Raw genomic sequence first — 26,629 nt, 5'->3', positions numbered from 1 at the left:
TGTCCTATAACAGTTCTTTGTTTGAACAGAATTCACTCACAGTACTACACTGCTGCTTCTAGAGCTAACAAGAGAACATCAGCATCTCTATCACCGTAACAAACCTTTATTCCATAAAAAACTGGAACAGGAATTCTCTAGATGAGAATACAACTTCACTAAAGAGAAAATGAGAAAAAAGCTGGAAAACATGGTAACCACATACAAACGAGCCAAAGACAGAAGTAGACTGACAGGAGAGGAAAAAATTACCTGGGACTATTACACAGTAAGTGCTTGGACCAGTTCTTTGGACAAAAAGGATTATTTGTAATTAAAAGTGTTCAGTAAAGTTCTACAATAACTAATGAAAATTGTTTATCCCTCTTCTGTCAGCAAATGGATGAACTTTTTGGTCACACAGCAGTGGGAAGTGCACCACCTGGCACAACTGGTTCAACTCCCCTCTTTCCTAAAGAAGCCCATCCTTCAGCAGCTCAGTCATCACCTGCTGAAACCGAAGAGCAACCTGGTCCCTCATCGGCCATACAGGACAGACAAGCTTCTGGCTCTAAGAGAAGCAAGACTGCTCATCTCCCAGCGTTTTTTCAGTCCTATGAGGCCCATGCTGAGTGCAGGACCACTGCCTTGGAGTCACTTACAAGGCCAGGATTGGCCAACTGGAGACGGCTGAAAGAAAAAAGAAAAGTGGGTTTGAGAAACAAGTAATTACATGCATGGGTCAAATCCTGAATCAGTTAAAAGAACTTGGAAAGCAGCAAGAAAAACTTATCAGTTTGCTAGAAGGACACTCAGAATAAAAATGTATATCTGAGCATTAAAGGTATTTTTGTGTTTCTTATCTTTAAAGGATTTAACATAAAAGCAGTGGTCGGCATGTCAAATTACAAACGGTAATGTCACTTTGCCTCTGGAGACCACTGATGCTCCGAGATCCCCTGATGGTTTCCCCTGGGTTCATATCACCCAGTTTCCATGAGCTGCCACTGGGAGGCACATCAGGAGTCTTGATGATAGAGATGTACTTTGTTTAAAACTTAATGTACAGAGTTGGAGAGCAGACTGATTTCACTTAAAGTGCATCAAATCACCCTGTGGCATACAGCACACTAGCTCACATAAATGTGTGGGAATGAAGAATAAAACCAAACATTGAATAAGGTGCTGGGGTAAGGGTGGGCTAGCTTAAATCTGGGAACAAATCCTGTCTGTATTTTGAAGCATATTCATTGTTGGGTTGTGGATGTGGGTCATTCTCGTCCTGCTCTAGCTCCTCCTCCACATGGTCACTAGGATCCAAACAAATGTTGTACAGAAGGCAGCATGCTGTCACAGTTGCACTAGTATGTCCTATGCCTTTCATGTGAAGACATTTTAGCCTCCCAAACTTTGCTTTCAGCATGCCAAATGCATGTTCAATGACAACACGCGCCACATTCAGTTTTCTATTAAAGTGCCTTTGGCTGGGCTGTGAGGTGCCCATTATCCCTGTAAGGCTTCATCAGCCGTGGCAATAGGGGGTAAGCTGAATCTCCAATGATGTGCATGCCATTTGGGACCAGTGCCAGGAGGTCTTCAAGTAGGTGAGCAACAGTTGTGTGGCGAAAGGCTCTTGCATCATGCCAGCTGCCAGGGTGGCCCACACTGACATGACAGAAGCGGCGATTACTGTTTGCAAACCCAGTAAGGATTATGGAATAGAACTGTTTTCTGTTATAGTATGCTGTGGGATCATTGCAATTTGGTCTGACAATGGGAATGTGACATCCATCAACGGCACAGACTGTATTTGGAAAACCTGCCCTCTGAAATCCGAGCTGTGAGGTGTGAAGCTGTTCATCAGTACGCCAAGAAATGTAATGTGACAAATGTGTGATGACCAGGGAGCAGAAGTGATGGAGATGTGCAAAAACTGTAGATTTAGTTATGTTAAAACGGTCCGCCACTCCCCTGTATGACTCCTGATTTGCCAGCGTCCACAGACAGGCAAGAACACTTTTGGACAGGGGTAATTTGGTGTGCTGTCTGTTCATGTGGAATGGTCCCAGTGCCATCATTGATCCTAAATGGAAAAGTCAGAAAGTGAACATGATGTCTGAGCAAATATGAGTAGTGGTAACCATCACAAAAGCCTACCCCCACTTGTCCTCTGGAAAGTCTGAAGTGGCTTTTAAAGTCAGAATGACTGTATAAAGGAATAACGTTCTCAACAAAGTGTTTAACTTTTGGCACAGACCTTGTTGTGCCATAAATCGACTCGCTGCCAAAAAATGATTAGCCACCGCGGGATGGAGCACGGTTAGGGTAATTGCATTTCTAGACAAAATTCCCCGGGATTTTGCCTTAAAACTCGGCATATCTAGCAATACGGACATTGAGAAAGCAGATATAACCTCGTCCGGTACTTAAACAGATGTTTATCACAGATATTAGTTTTTTCCAGTTCGGAAGTTGTTTTAAGTGTTGCTATTTGTCTTAAACGTTCACAATGAGCATATGTTAATCCTTTTTGCAATATTTGCGATTGAAAGATGGTTTGTGGTAAGAACTGGCTTTCTTTATGTTACAGCCTTGATACTAAAAAATAAATAGTGAAAAATGGCGCCCTGTATTGAATGTAAAGTCAAACGTTGTATAAATGGAAATACACAATTCTCCAGCGATTTGATTTTTTCCCCTTCCTTTCTTTAGTCCACTTGACATGGAGCCACAGTTAACTAGTTTGGGGCACATTTTTACTTGAAAAATAGTATTTAAACTGATCAAGCTTTGGCTTTACAATGAAACTGTGTAGGTTACTATCTATACATTACTTTGCTCTATTCAAAAGTAACAAGATAAAAGCACTTCAGCACATAAAATTAAGATTGTCACTTGCCAAATAGTGACTATACCCTCCTGTTTACCTATAAGAAACGCCTCAAAATATCTTTAAATTCTTTATTGATGATTTAATTGTACACAACAAAAATGGCATTTTACTTGCCAAAAAGTGATTGAATTGCTCAGATTTTCATGGAGGCTAAAATTGACCAAATAAGGGTTTTATGTATTATCTGTTGATGTTATTGTACTCATACTGTCTACTGTATATTCACAAACACCCCAAAAATGGCAAAAAATGATCATTTCCCTTGCCAAAAATTTATTACAGTGTCCTGGCCACCTGTAAAGGGTTAAATTTACCTAAATATTACTTTATTTATTATCTCTTGATGTCATAGTCTCATCACAGGATGCTGAGTCTCTTCCACATTCATAAACACCTCAAAAATGGCAACAAAAAAAAAGACGATTAAAAAAGTTCTTTTAATTTTTAACCTTTAAAAAAATAAGCTGTAGATCACACATTGAATGAGTGTAACATGAAAAAATTTTGGTACTGAAAGTGTCAATTCAATATTGTATGTCATACAAGTTAAACTAATGAATACCTGTAAAAAGCAAAACTTTAATTGAATGTACATGTAATCCAGTTCTTATTTACATATGAAATTCATTATTACACTTTTGCTTTACCAGTTTGCAGAGTGCATTCTCAGTGGCTCTCCTGTGGCATTTGACAACTCACCAAAAACAATCAGACTATCAGCTATTAGAGAGCAGATTGCTGTCTGTCTCTTGGAAAACACAGGTATCTTGGTGAAATATCATGCACATGTAAAACTCCTTAAATTTATAGTCCTGAAACTGCATATATTTTTTAGTTAAAAAATATTAAATACACAAGACTATTAAATTATAGTTTTCCTCTTATTTTTCATGTACATACATAGATGACTTGACAGGAGTGTGTCATCTTTGTGGCATGACATACGGCGACACTCACTGGGTAACTTATCCATGTTTTTAGTCATAAATAGACTTTTAAGAATATTACAATACACAGTATTAACATAGCACCTAATTGAGTTTAAGATAAACTAATGTGATTGTTTTAAAGTATCTTAAGAATTTTTCTAACTGAATTATTTTTACTTATTTTATTATGTACTTTTTTGTCCTCTTGTCTCAAACAGATTGGATGTGATGTGTGCCCAAGATGGTACCACCAAAAGTGCTTGAGTAAGCCACCAAAAGGAAAGAAAGAGGAATATGTCTGTGATGCATGTCTGTAAAAACACTGTATATGGTTTGTATAGTCTAAAAACATATTTGTACCTATTTCTGTGGTTAATTGTAAATAGTTTCTTTAAATGTTTCTCCTATTTTAACTAAGTCCTTCTGGCTGTTATATTTATAACATGAAACAGATATTTGGACGGAATATTTTCATGTTTATTCGAATATGATTGTGGAAGACACCCAGCATCATAATAAATAAAGTAATATTTAATCACTCAATCAATCAATCAATCAATCAATCAATCAATCAATCAATCAATGCTTTATTTATAAAGCTCCTTCCGCAATCCTGCCAGGTAGCCCAAGGCGCTGAACATGGTACAGAAAGTTAAATATATTGAATAAATCAGAAAATAAAAGCAATTCAAAATACAGATTACAAATTACAAAAAAAGGTGAAGCATTCTAGTACAGGACAAATGTGTAAAACAATGGATAGAGTGAACCATTGAAAACCATGAAATAAATTCAACATAAAAGAGGGCTAAATTCAAACACGTTCAGGAAACGCCAAGCGGAGGAGGTGGGTTTTTAGGCGACTCTTGAAGACTGGCAGAGATGGGGACAGCCTAACTGAGGGTGGCGACTGGTTCCAGAGTGACAGTGCTAGGACAGAGAAAGCCTGGTCCCCGCGAGTACGACACCTCGAACGAGGGACAGCGAGCAGGCCTTGGTCAGAGGAGCGCAGAGCGCGTGATGGGGAATGTCTGTTCAGGAGAGTGGCCAGATAGGGGGGAGCACCACCCTGGAAGAAATCAAAAACAAAGACGAGGAGTTTGAAGTGTGAACGATAGCAAACCGGAAGCCAGTGCAGGGAGGCCAAAACCAGACTGATGTGGTCCGGTTTCCTGGTCCCAGTCAGGAACCTGGCTGCGCTGTTCTGCACCACCTGTAGGCGACGCAGTGATGACTGACACAACCCTGCATAGAGAGAGTTGCAGTAGTCAAGCCTAGAAATTACAAATGCATGCAGTACCCGCTCCAGGTGGGCTCTCGACAGCATATGCTTGATTTTAGCAAGGCGTCTCAGGTGAAAGAAACTGGACCGGATCACAGAGTGCATCAAATTTAAGTCCAGCATCAATTTTCACCCCCAAACTGGTGACAACTGGTTTTGAGTAGGGAGAAACAGGGCCAAGATCAACATGACGATCCACATTCCTGCTGTAGGGGTGAAAAAGCAATGAGCTCTGGCTTTCCCTCATTCAGATGTAGATAGTTGGCCATTAGCCAAGACTTCACCTCATTAACACAGGACACAAAGGACTGGATAGAGTGACCTTTCTCCTGACACAATGGAGAGTAAATCTGGCAATCGTCAGCATAGAGATGGAATGATAGGCCATGTTTACGAAAGATTGACCCCAGAGGAAGCAGATAAATGGCAAACAAAAGAGGACCAAGGATGCGGGACCCCCAGCGGAGCCCCTCCCAAGAAGAAAAAACATCACCCAGTTTAACGCAGAATGTCCTGTTGTGGAGATACGATCTAAACCAATCCAGAGCAGACCCTTTGATCCCAACCCATCGTTCCAAGCGATCGAGTAGAATCGCGTGGTCAACTGTGTCGAAGGCTGCTGTTAGGTCTAACAACAGAAGCACCACAGATGTACCCTGATCTAGTGAAAGATAGATATCATTTAGGACCCTCAGTAGAGCTGACTCTGTGCTATGGCCAGACCTGAACCCTGATTGGAAAACCTCAAACAGATCAGAGTCAGCTAAATGTGAGACCAGCTGCTGATAAACGACTTTCTCAAGCAGTTTAGATGTAAAGGGCAGGGTAGAGATAGGCCTGTAATTTTCGATCACAGAGACATCAGCACCAGGTTTCTTCAGGGTCGGCCGAATAACTGCTGCTTTCAAAGCAGCTGGGACAACACCTGTGCTGAGGCTTCCATTGATAATCTGACCAAGTGATGGGCCAAGACACGGAAAGGCAGCCTTCCAGAGACGAGGCGGCAGAACGTCAAGTGGAGAGCCAGATGGCTTCTGCCTCGCAACTAGCTTACTCAGCTCAGAATATGAAACAGTATTGAGGGAGCTCAGGTTGGGTGGTGATAGAGGAACTGGAACAGGGTCAACAGAGTTGCCAGAAATAGCTGCTCTGATGCCTGATACTTTATGAACAAAGAATTTGTGAAAAGCTTCAGAGTTTCCAGCAGCTGTAGGAGACATGAAGCTAGGCTCTTGATACACCAGAACAGAGTTTAGTGATTTGTAGAGCATCCTGGGATTCTTGGAGTTTGTTTCAATGATGTCTGCAAAATAGGCCGTTATGGCAGCCCTCACTGCATCCTGATAAGCAACCAGAGATGCTCTGAACAACTCACACAAGACCTGTAGGCCATCCTTTTTCCACTTTCTCTCAGAGGATCGACACGCCCGCCTACAAGCCCGTGTGACATCAGAGAGCCAAGGCTCCCTAGGCCTAGACTTGCAAAGCTTGAGAGGGGCAACCACGTCCAGGACCTGATTACAAAGTAAATCAAAGTGTTGTGAATAGTGATCAATGTTAGACGGATCTGGGTTAAAGGTCTCTAACTTACAGACATACAGTCCACAAACTTTGAAATAGTTTCTGCATCCAGGGGTATGAACCTAGTAGCTGGAGCTTCACACACAGGGACAGGACATGGCAACGTAACATCACAGAGTATTGGAGAGGGGTCAGAGAACACAGGAGGCAAAGTCACAAGGTTCATGACAGGGAGACCTAAAGAGAGAACCAGTCCAGGGTGTGACCCCTGGCAAGAGTTGGGGACGATAACCATGAGTTAAATTGAATGAGTCTAGCAAATTCAGAAAACCTTTAGCAAGCACATTGTCAGGGCAGCAGATATGTTAAAATCACCAAAAAATAGGACATAGTCATATTTTAGGATGCAGTCTGCCACAAGATCACAGAAATCATTAAGGAAGTTAGAGTCAGTCTTTGGAGGGCGATAAATCAGCACAACGAGCAGGCAGGGGGAGATGCACAGTTCAAATAGGCACAGTTCAAAAGAAGAAGATGACATGGTGGTTGTAAGCTGTTTACAAGGAAAGCTAGATTTTAAAACAACAACCAGCCCTCCACCTCTGCCCCGCGATCTGGGGATATTAAAACAGGAGCAGCCAGGTGGTACCAGCTCCAGCTAAAGATATTTAGGTCAATTTAACCCATTACAGGTGACCAGGACACTGTAATCAATTTTTGGCAAGGGAAATGATCATTTGTTGCCATTTTTGAGGTGTTTATGAAAGTGGAAGAAACCCAGCATCCTGTATCCAGCATCCAAACTTTGCAAAGCAAGAATTTGGTCTAGTTCACTAGGCTAATTCTAGGTTGTATTTATCACACCAGAATGGAATGTTTATCAAGATTAGTTTAGCCAACCTGTAACCTTGCCTTACCAAACTACCTAATTAAAAAAATTAATCAAACAAACTTTAACTTTATTTGGAGAAACAAACCACACTACCTTAAAAAGGCCCATATGACTAAAGAAATAAAAGATGGAGGTTTAAAGGTCATTAACTTTGAATATCTTAATGGCACCCTAAAGATTAATTGGTTAAAATTTTGGTTAAATCACCCACACGCCTTTTGGCATAGTATCCCCAATTACATCTTTAACAAAATTGGTGGCTTAAAAATTCTTCTCCTAACTGACTACAATATAAACAAACTCCCCATTAAACTTTCAGAGTTCCACAAACAAATTTTATTGTATTGGAAAATGACATATGTACATAACTACTCACCACACTCTATAATCATTTGGAACAATCAATTTATATTGCACCAAAACAAATCACTATTCTATAAAGATTGGTTAGATAACAATATATGGTCTATTGTACACTTAATGGATGTAGATGGTCAGCTCTTGAATTATGACAATGTCTGCAGAAGATACAATTTTAAAGCTTCTGAACTTGACTTTAACAGGTTACATAATGCACTTTCAAATCAATTTATCATCCAAGCCCGAGAATTTCTAAAACATCAATGTTCTATTCCAACCCTTCCTATCTTATCTATTAAAGGTCTTCTGTTAACTGACAGAAAATGCAACAATCTTACAATAAGATCAGCCTTAAATGATTCTCTATTTCCTGGAAAAACAAACAAAAATAACGTAATTTACAAATTTGATAAAACGTCTGTTGAGAAAATAAGAACTATCTACCTAAAATTACCTATACCACCGAAAGCTAAAGAAACCCACTTTAAAATAATGAATGCAATGTATCCTTCAAAAGAATTATTGAGAGCTCATTTTAATATTGATAGCAACAACTGCTCTTTTTGCGAAAATCACATAGAAACTATAGATCATATATTTTACGAATGTCTGAAAACACAATTGTTCTGGAAAAAGCTAGAGGTGTGGATCAAAACTAAAATACCCCTCCCAGTTCACATCACTAAAGATATGATGATATTTGGAGTTATATTCAATGATAAAGATAAAGAACTCTGCTATGATATCATCCTCTGTTTAGCCAAATTTTTTATCCATAAACAACAACTTTTACAATCATCCCGTCTTCAATGTTTTTAATAGAATTTCAATTATATTTAAAATCCCTGAAACACCTCAACAAATATAGCGAAAATCTATATAACATGTTAGCTGAACTTCCAAAGTGATTTCCTATTTCTATATGATAAATGCTCATCCCTCATTGAAAGCTGTGCTCTGCTGTACTTTGTTCTTTTGTCTCTTGTTGTTGTCTTATTAATAGATATTTGCAAATGTTATAGCAAGTTAACTGCTCCTTTTGGACTTAACTTTGTCAAAGTGCCATGTTTGTTTGTAAATTTACTAAATAAAAAAAGAGAAAAAAAAGAAAAAAATGTTTCAAAGTTCCTCATGTCACAGTCACGATTTAAACGCATGCGCTTCTCCAGCATAAGCTGACGTATCGTGGGCGGAGCACTAATAATATTCGACGTCGATTGGTGTATTTGAAACCGATTTGGATTTTAACCCCGCCTTAAATCCCCGAATGGTTAGTGCAAAAGTGCCCGCTCCTGTCGGTATTTGCTCCCCGCACCGTCCTCTTCACGAGTTTACAAGGAACAGTGTCGCCCATTTTAGATGTGGCAGTCAACAAATCAAACACCTCCAACAGCATAGTTTCATGATTGGCTGGTGAGGTTTGAACGAGACGAGTTCAACGTTTGAGCGAGCGGGACTCTTCGGACGAAAGAAGACTGGGACGTGCGATTAGCAGTTTGTAATAACGTTAAAATGGGAATTACCACGTTTGATAAAGTTATTTTTCGCAAGTAATGCTGCTAATTTATCTTTTAAGACCAGAACGGCAGTCGTTATTTTCTTCAAGACACTCGGATATCTAATCTACGTCTTCTGGATTTGATGACAAACGTTAGCAGGCCAGCATTGTAACATTAGCCTTTCAGACGATTGTTGGCTCAAAATAAACCGTCTTTTCAAACACTGCTAAACTCGACAGTCAAAAATACCTAACAGGTAGGCATACAGTACCGAGCATTCACTACTGAGTATTATATTTTTATACATTTAACTATTGTTATTCTCTAGTTGCTATGCCAGCATGTTGGTCAGGAAATAGTTTTTGTTCACATAAAATATGCTACTAGTCTTCTTTTTGAACACACAAACAAAAACACCACAGTTCAGGTGAATGTCAAGTGGACCCAAATAGCTTTGGGAAAATGTAGAAACTAAACACAAAAAGGCCTTATTTTTTATTTATATTTTTGCTAATGTTACCATTAAAGCTTTTTGGAGACAAATCGCTGCTTTCCAGTGTTTTGCAGAAATTAAATGTCGAAAACTACAACCCTACAGCTGGATGAGACCTTGGTCAAATTGTACTCATTTTGATGTATTAACATATAAAACCAAGAATATTCTTTTGATTAAGTAATGTCTGTATTGTATGAGTTTCACTCATTTGTGTGTATTTCAACTAAACACAGGGAAAACGTTATTTTAATAGCAATCTAAATGCTAAAAATTGGGATGTTTTAACATTTTTTTCAAATTAGTTATATAAAACACTAGTGATTAAAGAAAAGGGGCTCGAAGCTGGTTATGACACATGTTCAGTAAGTTAAAATTCAGATCGTTATTGGTCTTAGTCATACCTTTCATGGCAGCTACATCATATTTTTACTCAAAACTGAATGTGTATTAGACACCGACATTTTACTTGTGAATAGATCAATTTTGTTCGTGGTCGAGAAGACCGATTACAAGATTTAATTTTGTGATGAATAAAGAATAAATTCTTCATAGCCCTTAAGACAGTAAGTTTTCAGGACAGACTACATTGTTCCTTCACTTTCACCCAAGTAAAAATATATTAGTAATTAATAACCCTGATAAGTTGAAGGCTATTTGCTGTTCTTCGCCATGTCTGTTGGATTTTGTTTTGATATTTACTGCTACATTGTTTCTTCAGGCTGCCACCATGACCTCCGTGTTATCCTCCGTGCGCTCCCTCATGGGAATGTTTGATGACAAAGTACAAGAATTTGTTGATGAAATTAATAATGTTCACATTGTTTGGCTTGAGGAGATCCAGCAAGAAGCCAATCGCATGTTCTCGAGGTAGGCTTGGCTCAATACAGTGACATTTAAAGTGTCCCTTTTACCTGTCTTCACTGTTTTCTGTTTATTTTTTGCCCTTTTGGCTGTTTCTTTATATGTGACCAAGTTATGTTCAGCGTACCAACCCCAGAATAAGTTGGAAGCCAAAAATGTCAAAGGAAAAAAAATATATAGTTTTATAATTCAGTTAAACAGATAAGTGATTAATCTGTTTAAAGGCATCCTGAATGCAAGACACAAACTTGAAGAAACTAGGCTACGTTCACACTGCAGGCTTTGATGCTCAATTCCGATTTTTGGAGTAAATCGAGTTTTTTTTTTGTGTGTGTGGCTGTTCACTTTTGGGCCATTCCCATCTGTACCGGGTCGGCCCAGGCCGGGTAGCCCCAGTCGGCCCCAGCCTGGCCCGGTTGTTTCCACACATCCTTGCTTAGGTATGCAAGGAATGCAGTCAGAGACACTTTCAGCTTCTGGGTAATCAGCATGATAATGAATGATAATGAGTTGAGCTTGCCTTAAGCCCATGTGGGCTGATTCTACCCACCAATCAGAGGCTTGCTCTAATGGAAGGTGTGAATTTGCTGTCAGCAGTGGGTGTGTTGGCCCTGGTCGGCCTGAAGCAGACCCCCTCGAGAAGAGGGCTGAGAATGAGCCTTGGTTGGCCCGGAAAAATACCAGGCCACCCAGATATGTAAACAACCTACGCTACCCGGCCCGGGCCGACCCGGTACAGGTGGGAATGGGGCTTAAATGACTGAAATGCAACATGGAACTCTCCAATGTGAATGCTTCACAGCCTCAAAGTGGCCTGCATACACAGTAGATAAGAAAGCCTTCACTGACAGTTCAGGATCAGGATCAAACCGGTTAAGTCTTCTGTTCTGGGCTGGAAACTGTTTTAAAATCTGTAAACTTTTTTACTCCTGATTCCCGCCGTCTTCCCGAATTATTCATCGAAAATGTTCCGGTATTAAGTTTGTTCATGGAGACTGACAACGGTGAGACGCTTCGCTCCAGCAGCACCTTCCGCTCCCGTTCTCAGGGTCTCCTGTATTTTTAATTTCTAAACATGACAGGATGTCCAGGCAGACTCCTGAATCCTTCTGCCAGCACTTCTCCTCAGGAACATCAACACACGACGCTCACCTCCACAAACTCAGTGACGTAGGAGACGGATTTAATGCAACATGACCGTTCAGACTGCAGTCGCTTTCAAAAACATCAGATATGTATTGGAATCAGTACCACATATGCTTGGACTGTCATAAAAAGTCAGATATGGGTCGCATGTGGGGGGGAAAAAAAATCTGAATTGGTGTTCTTGCATGTAGTGTGAATGACGCCTAAGATTGTCTTAACAAGACTAGTCTTGTTTCCTTTTCCAGACTCCTAGGGTTTTAGTCCATGCCACAGGTTTGAGGATATTTACTCCTAACTCACTGTTCTAAATTTGTTTCAGGGATTTTAATACAGAACCAGAATTGATGCCAAAAACACCGTCTCAAAAAAGGAACACTCGTCGGAAGCGTGTATCTCTAAGTCGCCAAGAAGCGAATCAAACAAGGTTTGTTGGTTTAAATGTACCCTTTAAACTTCTCAAATTCTCACTGTAACTTTAGTGATTGGTTGTTGTTTTTCCACTATATAGATTTTCTAAAGGAAAACGCAGTAATCTTCGTGGCTCTGCTGTTCAAACCCTGAAATTGATTGCTGAAGACGAGGTCATTCCAGAGGCTTCCACCTCTAACAGCAGCAGCACGACGCGTCCGAAACGCGCCACCCGCAGAAACAAGCAGGCAAAGCTGGAGGTGGCTCTTGATGAGAGCCAGACATCCTGCAATGGCAGTAAAACTGAGCCAGAGCAGATAGAGGAGGAAGTAGACAAAAGTAGCAAGGTGAATGATGCTGAAGTCACACCTGCTGGAACTTGCAGCTCTGAGCCGTCTCCCCCACAGATTCCAACACCTGAGATAGTTGTCAGCATCTCCAGGGAGGAGCGCTTGTCTGCAGAGTTAGCTGTACGGCCCAAGGTCTCTCCGGGCCGTACAGCTATCAAGATTGCAATAACTGACTCCAGGAAAAGCTCAAGGCGGAGCTCCGTACGACACTCGCTCAAGCTGCGCCACTCACTCGCCGGTCTTCGGCACAGCATGACACAGGAAGCGGTTCGCCGTGCCTCACGTCGTTCGATGCTTAAGAAGAAGTCGGCTCGCGTAAATATCTCCAAAAATGGCAGCTCTGTCGATGGTGAGATGTAAAGTGTTTTTTTGGTTTTTACGTGTATACAGAAGAGGATTTTTCTTCCCTTTTAATACTGTCTTTCTGTGTATCAGGAGAATCTTCCATTGACACGGTGGAAGAGGACAATGAAGAGTGAGTAAAACTGGAATATTTCTAAATTAGGGTCTTGTTTGCCAGTTTTGTTTCTGATATATTTTTAAAACCAGCCAAAGGTGACCAGAATGCACTCCAATCAAACAGGATGTTAAAGGAAAATCAAATTCTCACAAATGGGCTGCTACGGTAATTAGGGATGCACAGTACATCAGTATCGGGCGATGTTGGTCATTTTTGAACCTATTTGAATAGGTACAATAAGTACAGCTGTGCCGATATATCAAACGATATTTTCCCCATCTTGTTTCAGTTTGTGTATCTGTTTCAGAGGGTGAAGGGGTGATGACGTGTAATTGTTTAGTCATGTGACAGTGATGGTAATCATCTCTGAAGCAAAAGTGTGTGTGTGTGTGTGTGTGTGTAACAACAAATATAGGTTGCACTTAATAGAAATAAAGCAAGACATTCAAAAATTCAGCTTGCATAATTTTCAGTCTATAAAAAATCTGGTTATTTCAGAAGCATAAATATCTGCCTATATATAAATTGGTTAGGGCTGCAACTAACGATTATTTTCATAATCGATTAATCTGTCGATTATTTTTTCGATTAATCAATTAATCGGTTTGTTATTGTTTAGCTATTTAACTTATACAAGTGATGAATACATTTCAGTTAAGAAAAAGAAAAACATAAGAGAATTGTGCAGTTGACTGCAATCTATTTTATTGCACATGAACACAGTCAGCAGTGTAAAATGAGCTAAACAGTGCAAAATATCAGTCCAGAATAATTTTTTGGCATCAAAATATAAGAGGTAAATTCCATAAAAAATAATGTAGAATCTGGAATAGAGTTTGTAAGTGGTATGCATTGCTGGGGGTGAGTGTCTTGTTCCCCATGTAGTTGTCCATCGTTGCTTGTTTTTTTATGCATAAGAAACACAAATAAACTGAATTAAGTACACATATAAAATAAAGCAGCACACACACTACAACACTGAATCAATATTACATTATTTGAATTAATTAACAATATACAGTGATCATTTATTTTGACAAAAATGTGTTGTGAGGCGTTTTACAGCGTTAGACAGTAAAACAGCCTTTTAATAGTTAAAAAAAGGACTTTCTGAATTTCTCCTGTATTTAAAAATTGAAAGCGTACAACTATGCCGCGTTATATTCACCTGAACACAGCTCGTCTGTATATTTTTCTCCGCGGAGTTGTCCTTTTTTGAATGAATGAGGAACACAGTTATGGGTTTGTGCCGTTTTTCTCTTAATGAGAACATTCTTATAAACAGACGTGCTAAATTTGGCAAGCGCATGATTCACAACACAGAGGAGATTCACGATTGCATCTAGTCAATCAGAAGTAGAACACCGTAAACTGACGTGGCAAAAAAAAAAAACATGTTTAACATCCACTATAACAAACTCAGCTAACACTAAGTCCCAAATGTGATCTGCGTTAGCTTGTTTATTTTCTGTTACTTACCGGACATTCCTCTGCTGCATCAGCCCCCACGTTTTTGTCTCAAATGTTCACTTAGGGACGTCGTGCTTCCGTCGTGCCATGGTTTTTGCATATTTTGCAGGTCACCGGTCTTTTCAAGGCATCTAGTGAAGTGCTCCCATACTCATGAGGTTTTTGTCCGGGGTTTCTCTTGTTTTGTCGCTTCTATTTTTCTTCCGTATTTCTTATTGATCCGCCATCTCTCACAGCAAGATGAGAGTCAGTAACGTGATACGTCATGAAAACCGAGGGCACTTATTGGCTAATTTCTTCTTCTACGGCTCCACTGGTAGATCAGTGGCTCATTACTGCCACACACTGGCGGCAAATTTAACAGTTCGTAGCCTATGTCAGATTGTGGTAAAAAATAGACTATGCGGTAAAATATGATTATTAAACAACTAATCGATTACTAAAAAAGTTGTTAACTATTTTAATAATCGATTATATTCGATTAAATCGATTAGTTGTTTCAGCTCTAATATCGGTATCTGCAAATATTGGCTATTGGCCATAACAGCGATATGAATATCAATGTTGGCCCAAAATTTCATATCGGTGCGTCCCTAAAAACTCATAGGTGCTGCTAAGGTATCTCGTGCCACTTTTCCCGTCTGAGTGTGGCTCAACTTGAGATAGCTCTATTGTGCGTTTTTTAATTTTATTTTTTTTCTGATGACAACCAAGAAAAGGTTTCTAATAGATAATTTCCTTGCATTCATGTTATTTCATTACAATATTAAATTTGTTACTGCTTTTTAGGGCTGCAACTAACGATTATTTTCATAATCGATTAATCTGTCGATTATTTTTTCGATTAATCGATTAATCGGTTTGTTATTGTTTAGCTATTTAACCTATACAAGTGATGGATGCATTTCAGTTAAGAACAAAAAAACATAAGAGAATTGTGCAGTTGACTGCAATCTATTTTATTGCACATGAACACAGTCAGCAGTATAAAATGAGCTAAACATTGCAAAATATCAGTCCAGAATAATTTTTAGCATTAGCTGGAAGCCTGCTCCTTCCACCATGGATAGTGGCCTCATGTCTTTTACCAGCATGTTTAGAATAGAGTTTGTAAGTGGTATGAATTGCTGGGGGGTGAGTGTCTTCTTCCCCATGTAGTTGTCCATCGTTGCTTGTTTTTTTCTGCATAAGAAACACAAATAGACTGAAATAAGTACACATATAAAATAAAGCAGCACACACACTACAACACTAAATCAATATTATATTATTTGAATTAATTAACAATATACAGTGATCATTTATTTTGAGGGTTACGTTCTACAAAATAGCCCGCAACAGGAGATATTCAGAAAAAAAGTAAAACATTTTTACTATTAAAAAGCTCTAAGTAAGAAGCTCATGAGGTTTTTACTTTGAGTCGGGAGTGTTTAAATTAGCCAGAGAAATGTGAAAAATGTTTATTTTGTGTAATACTGTTTAAGAAACATGATAAAAATGTGTTGTGAGGCGTTTTACAGCGTTAGATAGTAAAACAGCCTTTTAATAGTAAAAAAATGACTTTTTCTGAATTTCTCCTGTATTTAAAAATTGAAAGTGTACAACTATGCCGCGTTATATTCACCTGGACACAGCTTGTCTGTATATTTTTCTCCGCGGAGTTGTCCTTTTTTGAATGAGGAACATAGTTATGGGTTTGTGCCGTTTTTCTCTTAACGAGAACATTCTTATAAACAGACGTGCTAAATTTGGCAAGCGCATGATACACAACACGGAGGAGATTCACGATTGCATCTAGTCAATCAGAAGTAGAACACCGCAGACTGACGCGGCAAAAAAACATGTTTAACATCCACTATAACGAACTCAGCTAAAACACTAAGTCCAGCTTGTTTATTTTCTGTTACTTACCGGGCTGGCTCTTCCAAATGACGGCTCACTTGACCGCGGTGCTCTTCCTCTGCTGCATCAGCCCCCACATGCTTTCGTCTCAAATGTGCTCCCATACTCGTGAGGTTTTTGTCCGGGGTTTCTCTTCAGTTTTGTCGCTTCTATTTTTCTTCCGTATTTCCTCTTGTTCCGCCATCTCTCACAGCAAGATGAGCGTCAGTAACGTGATACGTCATGAAAACCGAGGGCACCCATTGGCTCATTTCTTCTTCTACGGCTCCACTGGTAGATCAGTGGCTCATTACTGCCACACACTGGCGGCAAATTTAACAGCTTGTAACCGATGTCAGATTGTGGTAAAAAATAGACTTTATGCGGTAAAATATGATTATTAAACAACTAATCGATGACTAAAAAAGTTGTTAACTATTTTAATAATCGATTATAATCGATTAAATCGATTAGTTGTTTCAGCTCTACTGCTTTTACTGTTCTTTGCTCATGTCACTCTGTTTCTTTCCACAGTGTTCCTGAGACAGCAGACGCTGACGCGCCTGAAAAATCTGAGAAAACTTCAGAGGTAAAACATTTAAAGCATCAAACATTAAAGAACTTCTTTTGTTCTTAAATTCAACTGTGTCCACTTTTTTCTTTAATTCAAACAAGCCCCTGATAATTGGTGTAGATGCAGCTGTTAAACGCATCACTCGCTCAGTTGCTGCTAACGCTCCTAAACTGGCTCCGCCTTCATTGTTGAGCTCTCAGCCAAGTGTGAACATCCCAGTCAAAAACCAAGGTAGGAAGCTCTGATACCTTTTATTTCGGTTTCCTGGATTTTGTTTAGTTTCTGTACAAAAAGCAACTACGTTGCATTAAGTGAAATTTTGTTTTTCTCTCCAGTTGTGTGTGGGAATCAGCAAACATCCCAAGAAGTCAGAAGGTCTTTCTCTTCTTTTCTATTTAATTTTGTTCAGAGTGAAAGTCTGCAGTGGCCTTAATGGAGAAGCAGACATGTTAACAGAGTCTGTTTTTAGGTCCAGTCGCAAAGCTAAACGTAAATCACCGGTCCCTGTAGAGGACAGTCCCACAAAGAGGTTCTCACCCCTCAAGAAAAGTCAAAGTGTAAGATGAAAAATCATTTTTTAAATTCTCTTATTCAAGTGTCTCATTTAAATGTTGTGAACATTGTTTTTTTTCCCCCTAATGCATAGGCAATCAAGCCCAACATGAAGTCTTTTCTCCACACGGTGCACAAGAACCAGATGCTGATGATGACTCCAAACTCCTTTGGCCGGACGACTGTGATTAAGTCCTTCATCAGGCACACCACTCCTCTGAAAGTAGATCCTAAAGTAAGTCACATTGCAAACATGGCCACCAAGGCTAGGTTAGTACTATAGGCTCATTGCAGGCAGAAGTGTTCCATAGCAGGCTGAATGTTACCTGTAGCACAAACCCATGCTGTACGTCAGACCTGGGTTGCTTTCATATGTGGTGTCCTCATTTTTACGTCTTTGATGTGTAGTCATCACAATTCTGCACTTGAGGAGGCAGGAAGTGGTGCGATCAAATGTAAAAGATGGTTGCATTAATAGTAGCATCCATATTTATGGATTTATTTTAGATTACTGATTAACTGCATTCTAGGTCTCCTATAAATTGGCTTTATTAAGGACAAATATCGGCCGGTGTACAAAAAATAATAACGGTAAATATTGGCTGACCACTATATCGATCTACCCTTAGTGTGCCGTTATGTAGGTCACATTAGGGCCATAGATTGTTCGTGCTGGAGTCCGAAAGCATCCACATTTAGAACTGAAATCTGAACAATTGCACAAAAGGAGATTAAAAACGTTCTCACCAGCTAATAAATTAGAGCAATCAGACAGAAGCAGTTTATCAGTTTACAACAAAGTATTTTGTTAGAAGCTGTTTTGCGAGTGCTCTTTCATGCTTTTGCATATCAGTGCATGTTTAGTTATCAGATTTTTCCTCCTTTCCTCAGATGAACGCTGGTATAGTGGTAAGTGTAGTGCTGAAGCACTGTGGGTAGGAATTTGTTGGTGTCTTAACAATCCTGTAGTATGACTAAAAACCCATTCTTTACCTTTGCTGCTGGGAAAATGTAACCTTATGGCAACATAAGGCCTAAATGTTCAGCTTCTCTTCACACAGACCTACTACTAAACCTAAAACAGTAGCTGAGCAGCATTATTGTTGAGGCACATTAGCTAAAAACCAAACTTGGATTGTTCTGATGCAACAAATCAGCTTTTAACTGATGTCACAGTATAACACCTAACATTAGTTTATTAGTTTAAATTCACTTTGTTTGTTTTTATTATTTTATAACAATGGAAAGTGTCAACTTATTTTTGCACCTGATAATATTTGAATTCCCTCTCTTTCAAGTTTGTACCAGATGTTTAACCTTTATATGATTTTGGCTTAATTCTTCTCATTTATAACTCGGACTAGATACCGACGAGGCAGGAAGTGGTGCAATCAAATGTAAACGATGGTTGCATTAACTTTTATGGCCGATTACCGATATTTTCTGATTCCGACTGACGCTTCTGAAACTTTGTATTGACTGAAATTATGCGAGGTGAATTTTTCAATGTTTTGCTTAATTTCTATAAAGTTGAATTTACAATATGTTATATACTAGGGCTGCACAATATATCATAAATATATCATTATCTCTAGGGTTGGGCATCGTTTGATTTTGAACGATTCCAATTCCTCGTTTCGATTCCGGTTCCTATCGATTCCCGATTCAGATTCTTTGAAGACATGACATGTTTTACATGAGCCAGCTAACCACAGGTCCTACTTGATGAAATAATCTTAACTTCAACATAAATTTTAATTCTATGAACAACAACATCACCTTCATTTAGACTAAAACATGTTCTGGTGAAAAAAAGAAAAAGACTTGCAGTACAACCAGTGTGTTTGTTTCTGACCACAACCACAGTCTGGAAGAAGCCTCTGGGATGAGAGGCTAAATGTGTCCAACATGTCCAGAAACATCCAGCTGTTTTCAGCTAAAACTCTCAGGATGATCATGTCCAGGATGACTGAGAACTACACCTCCATGCTGCAGCAGCTTCAATCAGAAGGTGAAACTTAAATGTGGCTGCTGTCAGTAACAATCTAACACATTTTAAACATTAAAACTCAACAGAAATAGTTCAAAAAGAAAATTAAAGTGTTGTTTATTATTATTCTAATTATTTATTGTGGCAGAAGCTGGTGTGGTCCATCACAGAGAAGCTGCTCTAGCATGATGACTTTAGTTATTCTACAGGTTATTCAGCCTTCTGATGCTCACGTCTCCGGGTGTGTTTTTATTTCTGCAGTGAGACCAACTCACCTCACACCGTCCAGAGTTTGTTCTTTAAAGCTTCTATTAAATGCACCGTGTTGATGTATTTAACAAGTTTCCTGTACGCTGCAGGAGTTAGTTTACATTACGGAGTAAAACGTGTTCAGATTTGGCCGCCGGGTGGGGGGAGGGGAGACTCAGTGCTGCAGACAGACAGCTGGTGTGATCGGCTCTGAAAAGTGTTGATCACAATTTGCAGATTATGTTTATTTTTCACGGAGATCTGCCACGGATTGAGCGATTGCAGGAAAAATGAACAGTTGGAACCGATTCCAATCAATGCTCGATTCTCGATGCCCAACCCTGGTTATCGCGATATCAGCATGCACAATATGCATATCGCAAAGAACAGATAAATATCACAATGAATGGTCAGCTAAAATGTTTGCTACACACAATGTATTCTGTCAGTCAAACAGAAGCATGATGGTTTTTTTAACAAATCAAATAAAGCTCTTCGCCCATTTGGCCAATTGGGTGGGTTCTCTTAGGTTAGATACCCGCCTCTGAGGCGGACGGCACTTAATTTTGATGGTTAGCAAACACCTGATTTAGCTTTGTTCTGCACTTTTTGCTGATTCTGCTTTTCCCGGGATCCACTGATTGCATTTTTTTGTTCATTTTCTTTTTCCCTTTCCTCACATCTTTTGCTTTTCTCATTTTTATATTTTTATTTCTTTGTTTTTGATTATTTTTGTTCCTAAGTTAACTTTTTATTTATCGCAAGTAATATCGTCATCGCAAAATTAATCACTGTTATCGGATATCACAGGTTTTCCTAATATCATGCAGCCCTATTTATAACTGTGTCCTGGCCCAACAGCGAGGCCATTCAGGTTGCATCTGCTGAAGACTGGATAAAGAAATCTGATGGATGAAAAGCAATGCTGTTTGGGTCGTTTCATTTCAGGTAGCCAGAGAATATAGTGGAGCAAAATGGTTTCCAGTGGAAATAAAATTTATAAATAAAATGACAATGGAGCAGAGAAGGTGCAAAAGCTATGAAAGCAGCCAAGTTTACAGTTCGAAATAATCCAAGGAGAATGTGGATCAAATGAGTTAAAGGGAGTGTGTGATTTATATTAAATGCTAAGTTCTAGCCTGGCCTGCCACACTCGTCCTCTGTATATTCTACAGACGACGAGTCTGGATACTCGGAGGCAGAGAGCACCATGAGAGCCAGGACTAGCAGCTCAAAAATAACCAATCAGAAAAAACGTGGAAATGACAACCGTATAGCGTGATGCTGCAGTCAAAGATGGCGTCTGTCAACGGCGCACACATCTTTCTTTAGAAGAAAGGTTTTTAGCGCTCCTTGTTGTGGTTTTAAAGACATGTCCAAGTCATTTAGAACAGAGGAAAGAGCTGCAGCGAACTCCGCGTCAGGAGCCATCTTTGTTGTTTAGGAGAAACTGAGCGTTGCGGTGTGACGTACGCTACTCAGTGCTGATTGGCTCGGTTAGAATTCTCAGGGGCTTGGGTTATTTGAATGGGAGCGTTACCAGGCCCTTTGCTTCCCATAAGGAAGCATTAGCATGGCTGTCCAGGCTAGTTAAGTTCAGGGTTTAATGTGATGTTTCAAAGGTTTTATTAGTGCTTCCATTTTTAGTTAAAGCGTTAATACAATTTGTTATAAAGTAAAACATCTCCCGTTAATAGATAAGGAAGTTAGAACAGTAGGAAAATGTTAATTTGACACGCTTTGTTTTAGGCTAAATCTTGGAAATAATTTTCAGAAGGAAAAAATATAATTGCTGGAGAGGGACTTCATTTTTTTAACATCCACATTTAAACACTATTGTGGTGATTCACTGGGTGTTTGTGTGTTATTTTAATCAGATGTAGCACAACAGGTGATCTCTGCAGGCTGAAACATGAGTGGATAATCTCTCACCTTTCAGTCTTTTAAATCGGCTGTAAAATAGTTCTGGTTATTTCTCAGACCGTGCACCATAAACAGGTAGGTGTTGTCACATTTACCTGGTTACTAATTTAAACCCATAAGCAGCTCATTGTTTCTGTCTTCTCATGTGTGCACTTGTTATTGGTCTTGGAGCACTTCTCAATTAAAATGTAATTTAACCCTATACTCCACGTTTTCTGCTTTCTTAGACCAAAGAGCGTCACAAGCTGGAAGCTCTCAAAAAGAAGCAGGAGCAAGAAGAAGAACGGATGAGGAAAATGGAGGAAGATAAGAAGCGGAAACAGGAAGAACTTAGGAGGTTACCGTCTTTCAAAGTTGGTGAATTTTGGGGGGGTAAAAATTACATCTTTATTAATTTGAATAATTGCTCTCTAGGAAGAGGGATGAGAGGATAAAGAGAGTGCTTGAGGCCAAAGTTAAAGAAGAGCAGAAGGAAGAAGAGAAAAAGAAGAAGATTGAGCAAAAGATGGCTCAGATTGATGAGAAAAATGATAAGGTAAACTAATGTCTTTATAGCTCTGAACTGATGTTCACTTTTATTTCTTTTATCTAAACTTGGGTTTCTTTTTGCTTTCCTACAGCGTCAGGCAGAGGAGAGGACCAAGAAGAGACTGGCCTTGAAGAAGCAGGAGGAGCTGGAACAGAAGAGGAAACTGGAAGAGGAGGCCAAGAAGAAGAAGATGCAGCAGGCTGTAGGACAGCGTTGTGTTTTATTTGTTACACCACATGGTTCTGCCGTTGCGTGTTGCAATGTTGTGTGTGCATGATTTCTGCAGGAGGAAGAGAAGCACCAGCAGGAGCTAGCAGCCAAGAAGAAGGCTGAGGAGGAGGAGCAGCAAGCTCGCAAAGAGCTAGAGCTGAAGAAGGAGCAGGAGAGGGAGAGGGAGCGACGAGCGGCTGCTGAAAGGTCTCAGTATTAGGATGAAGGACTTCTGTCTCTGTAGTATTTCCCAGCGTTGGATAAGTTTGAAAAAGCTATTTTTAGCCAGCCAAGTCATTCTCCTGAACCAACTGTACTCCTTTAGCGTTAGCTTAGCATAAAACACAGTAAGTGAATGGATCCAATTAGCAATGTGAGTAAAAAAAAAGTCTTTAAAATCATTCTGTAGTGATCCAGTTCTCCTTGGTGACCTAAATAATCAGACTGACTGCAAGTGAAAATAATTGTTGACATGAAAGAATGACAGGCGCCATTTTAGACTTGGGACTACTTTATGACAAAGCACTGCTGTAAGCCTCCGCTGAAATGATTGCAACAACAAATCATGAAACACAAAACAGCCTTTTATTCACGTCCTCCATTAGAGGTCCTGGTAGTTCTGGCCTAAGGCCTACAACAGATGCCCCGCCTCTGTTTTCTTAGATTTCAAATCACATTTTTGTTGCAAGTACATCCGAGTAAACAGCTGTTTAGATTAGATCTGGGGTATTTTTACAGTTTCATTAAATTCATCAGAATAATCTTAACAAAACCAGACTTTAAAAGCATTTTGCACAGAATTTTGTAACTACTCAGCTGTGGTTAATTTAGTTTATGAATCTTTGTTTCATTCAGAGAGCGACTGGAGAAAGAAAGGGCTCTTGCTTTACAGCATGCACTGGAAAGAGCAGCAAGAGAGAAAGAGATGAGGGAGCTGGAGGAGAAGAGAAAGGTGTTGGAGGAAAAAAGAAAACTGGTAAGTAGACGTTTAGATGTTTTCGCTTAAGCATTACCATCACGAAGGACGCGTTTGATGCTAGGGGCCATGAAAAGACTCGTGTTTTGATAAATCACTTTAATCAACCTCATTACACTAAATGAATATCATTGGATTTTCATGTATTTATCCCAAAAATCCTCATTTGGTTTTGTTTGTAAACAGGAATGTTTGTGCAACAGTTTTAACAAGAGCTGATCAGCAGCTCATCATTCTCCATTCCAGTGGCTCAGCTTGTTTGTTTTTATTTTTTTAATGACCATTGTTTCTTTTTTTATAACAGGAGGAGCAGCAGAGGCTGGCTGCAGAAAAAAAGGCTCTTAAAGAGAGAGAAGAAGCAAATAAGAGAGAGGCTGCAGTTAAACAGGTGAATTAATGCTTTAAATATTTAGACGGTTAAAGTTTAATCTATCCTCGGGCTGAGCAATGAATCAAAACTGTATCATCGTTGACATTTCTGACTCTATAAACGATATAATTTTTTCCATGTCACTTAATTCTGTAATAAAAAAATGAATAGATGTGTGTAGGTTGGCTAGGTTCATGTCCCTTGAAGAAGCTGTACCACCTCAAGTCAGTAATACTCGTGACAGCCCCATCTAGTGGACACTTTTTGTTTTTGCGCATACACTAGTTATCGTCCATTTATCATTATCAAGGTGAAATCCTCAATATACTGTGAAATCTGTTTGGCACAAACAATGTTTTTGATCCAAGAAAAAAAAGACTAAATTATCTGTTATTCAAATCTTTCTGGAGGCATCTGGTCAGGTTGCCTCCTGGACACCTCCCTGAGGAGGTTTTCCAAGCACGTCCAACTGGGAGGAGACCCAAGGGAAGACCCAGGACACGCTGGAGAGACTATGTCTCTTGGCTGGCCAGGGAACGCCCTGGGATTCCCCCGGAAGAGCTGGCCCAAGTAGTTGAGGAGAGGGAAGTCTAGGTGTCTGGGCTTATGGGCTCGACACACGGGAGGCGACAAACGACCACGATCAGCGAAATTTGTCGCTGTCGCTTTTATTACCGGACACACAGGAGGCGATCTGCGGCCAGCGGCAAAGCCGTCCACGCGTTCTGTTCCATGGCGAAATCGAAACTTCCGTTGTTTTGTTTGGCTGTGTCAGGTTGGAGGGAATTAAGGTTATTTAAGTGGTTCAGAGTTAATAAAGTGGTAGAGATGATGTTTCACAAGGTGCTGCTAGAGTTATGTGAAATCTTACTTCTGATTTTACTATAAAACATAATAATAATCAACTTCTCCTCCATGTTTGCTCGGAGATGTACGGAGCATCCTGCCCGCTCATTGGTCAGTGAATGAAACCTCTGTTGATTGGTCCTCGTCCGAGCAACAGCGATGAAAAGTTGAAAATGTTTCAACTTTCTGGGATCGCGTCGCTGGGTCACCTGTGCACGACACGTGCACGAGCGCAAAATTTCACACGCACGTTTTTCGTGTTTCGCTTGGTAGGAGGGAGACCCGCGATTATCGCTTTGTCGCGCATGTCTCATTGAAAATGAATGGAGGAGAGGCGATGTCGCCTCCCGTGTGTTGAGCCCATTAGGCTGCTGCCCCCGCGACCCAACTCCTGATAAGCGGCTGAAAATGGATGGGTGGATGGATTATTCATATCTCAAAGCAAACAGACTTGTTAAGAGTATGGAACAGTGAAATGTAGCTATTGTGTGTATTTTTATTTAATGCTGCATCTAAATGAGCTCTCCTCTTGTCTGTCATGAAGGCTATGCTAAATGTGACTGTGGATCTAGAGGTAAGCGTCAGCTGCACACAACTATGAATAGAGTAGAATGGAATGCCTTTTATTGTCACTCTACACAAACACAATGAAATTAAAAGCAATTTTTATTCCCTAGCATTCAGTAATGAGCACACCTGTTGGAAAAGCTGTTCCCGGTCTAAATGTCACTGTGGATGTTGAGGTATTTTATTGGTACTCATTATATTTGTACTTTAAAAAAAAGTATCCCTTTAAAGTCTCATCATGTGTTGCTTATTCCTCTGCAGCCCTCCTCCCCACAGTCATATGCCATCACTCCAAAGGGTGGAAACAAGCCTGTGATCATTTCCAAGAATGCAGACGATTATGGGATGGACCAAAACAGTGACGACTCCACAGATGATGAGTCGGCCCCCAGGAAGCCTATCCCGTCCTGGGCTGAAGGTGTGTATGGCTGTTGAGGGATTTTCTGTGACTAGTTTATTCAGAATGCCGGGTGTCTGATGGTTGCTTTGTGAAGCTAGTAGATTCTTGCAAGGTCACGATCCTGAGAAATAACATTTTCATGTTTAAAATGCATCTGATGAAGCGTGAGGCAACTGTCCCTGTGTGTTGGTTTATTTGTGCCTTCAACATTAATTGTGAAACCTGTTTGATGTGTTTGTTTTCCAGGTTCTAATCTGAGGCAGATAATAATGAAGCAGTACTTCAACCCTCCTGATTTACATGCTTTGTTTGGAGCAATTGAGCCGCCGAAACTGGAGAACATCTTCTACAAGAGCAAGCCTAGATATTTTAAGCGCACCAGCTCTGCAGTGTGGCACTCGCCACCTAAGTGAGATCTGGACACAGATGCAGTGTTGTAAATTTTGATCACTGGTCTTTTTTCCATTTAAATTAGATGTTTTTTGTTGTCATTTTTCCTATTGTTTTTCTTCCTTTACGTTTGTTAATAATCTGATAAGAACCTTGTGAGAACTTTTTTGTCCCGTTCTCTTTTAGTAACTGGCTACAATGAGCATGCATCACAAAAAGAATGTGTATGTGCTCATATTTCTTCACTATTAAATGCATTTGTTTTAACTTTTTGTATATTTAGTAATTTGTTTCTTCATGAAATGAATGTGAGTTTTTGAAATAAGATTTTTTTTAATTGAAATAAACAAATGGGAAACTAGTTTTTATTTACAAATTGAAGATTAAAGTATTAAGACGTCTGTGTAGGTAAATGGTCACACATCTAAGTGAATCCTATGGGAAGAAGTTATTTTAAGTATATATTGATGGTAAATAAAAGTCGAGCTTAGATTTTAAAACAAAACAACAAAATTATGTAAACCTACCAACAGGTAGGCTAGAAAAGTCAAAAGTGATTTGTTTTCTAAAGTGGGCTGGTTGATGACTCCATCATCAATGTGTATAGTTGAAGCCGTGAGGAACCC

At 39.6% G+C, this 26,629-nt stretch overlaps 1 protein-coding gene and 1 long non-coding RNA gene across 3 annotated transcripts; one reads left to right on the top strand and one right to left on the bottom strand.

Annotated features, from left to right (window-relative positions):
• Positions 1-9,408: 9,408 nt before the first annotated feature.
• On the top strand, positions 9,409-26,270 carry incenp (inner centromere protein). 2 transcript variants are annotated; one of them, XM_054732997.2, is made up of 21 exons: positions 9,409-9,611; positions 10,570-10,718; positions 12,178-12,282; positions 12,367-12,965; positions 13,052-13,091; positions 16,962-17,016; positions 17,103-17,232; positions 17,337-17,376; positions 17,471-17,558; positions 17,648-17,788; positions 18,445-18,462; positions 21,943-22,052; positions 22,130-22,250; positions 22,336-22,446; positions 22,531-22,661; positions 23,310-23,430; positions 23,735-23,818; positions 25,191-25,220; positions 25,324-25,389; positions 25,475-25,631; positions 25,860-26,270. In XM_054732997.2, exons 2-21 carry the CDS (start codon positions 10,579-10,581, stop codon positions 26,024-26,026), a joined length of 2,454 nt encoding a protein of 817 aa, XP_054588972.1. In that variant the 5' UTR covers positions 9,409-9,611; positions 10,570-10,578; the 3' UTR covers positions 26,027-26,270. The 2 variants fall into 2 exon arrangements, with proteins under 2 accessions (XP_054588972.1, XP_015819788.1); XM_015964302.3 differs by lacking the exon at positions 18,445-18,462.
• LOC139069649 (uncharacterized) lies at positions 15,671-16,655 on the bottom strand. The gene is made up of 2 exons (XR_011520339.1): positions 16,458-16,655; positions 15,671-15,728 (listed from the first exon to the last, which is right to left on the bottom strand). It is a non-coding gene; the product is annotated as an uncharacterized lncRNA (long non-coding RNA).
• Positions 26,271-26,629: the final 359 nt, after the last annotated feature.

The sequence above is a fragment of the Nothobranchius furzeri genome, chromosome 4 (genome assembly GCF_043380555.1).
Source record: "Nothobranchius furzeri strain GRZ-AD chromosome 4, NfurGRZ-RIMD1, whole genome shotgun sequence".
Classification (NCBI taxonomy): Eukaryota; Metazoa; Chordata; class Actinopteri; order Cyprinodontiformes; family Nothobranchiidae; genus Nothobranchius; species Nothobranchius furzeri.
This window is presented reverse-complemented; position numbering and strand designations above follow the sequence as displayed.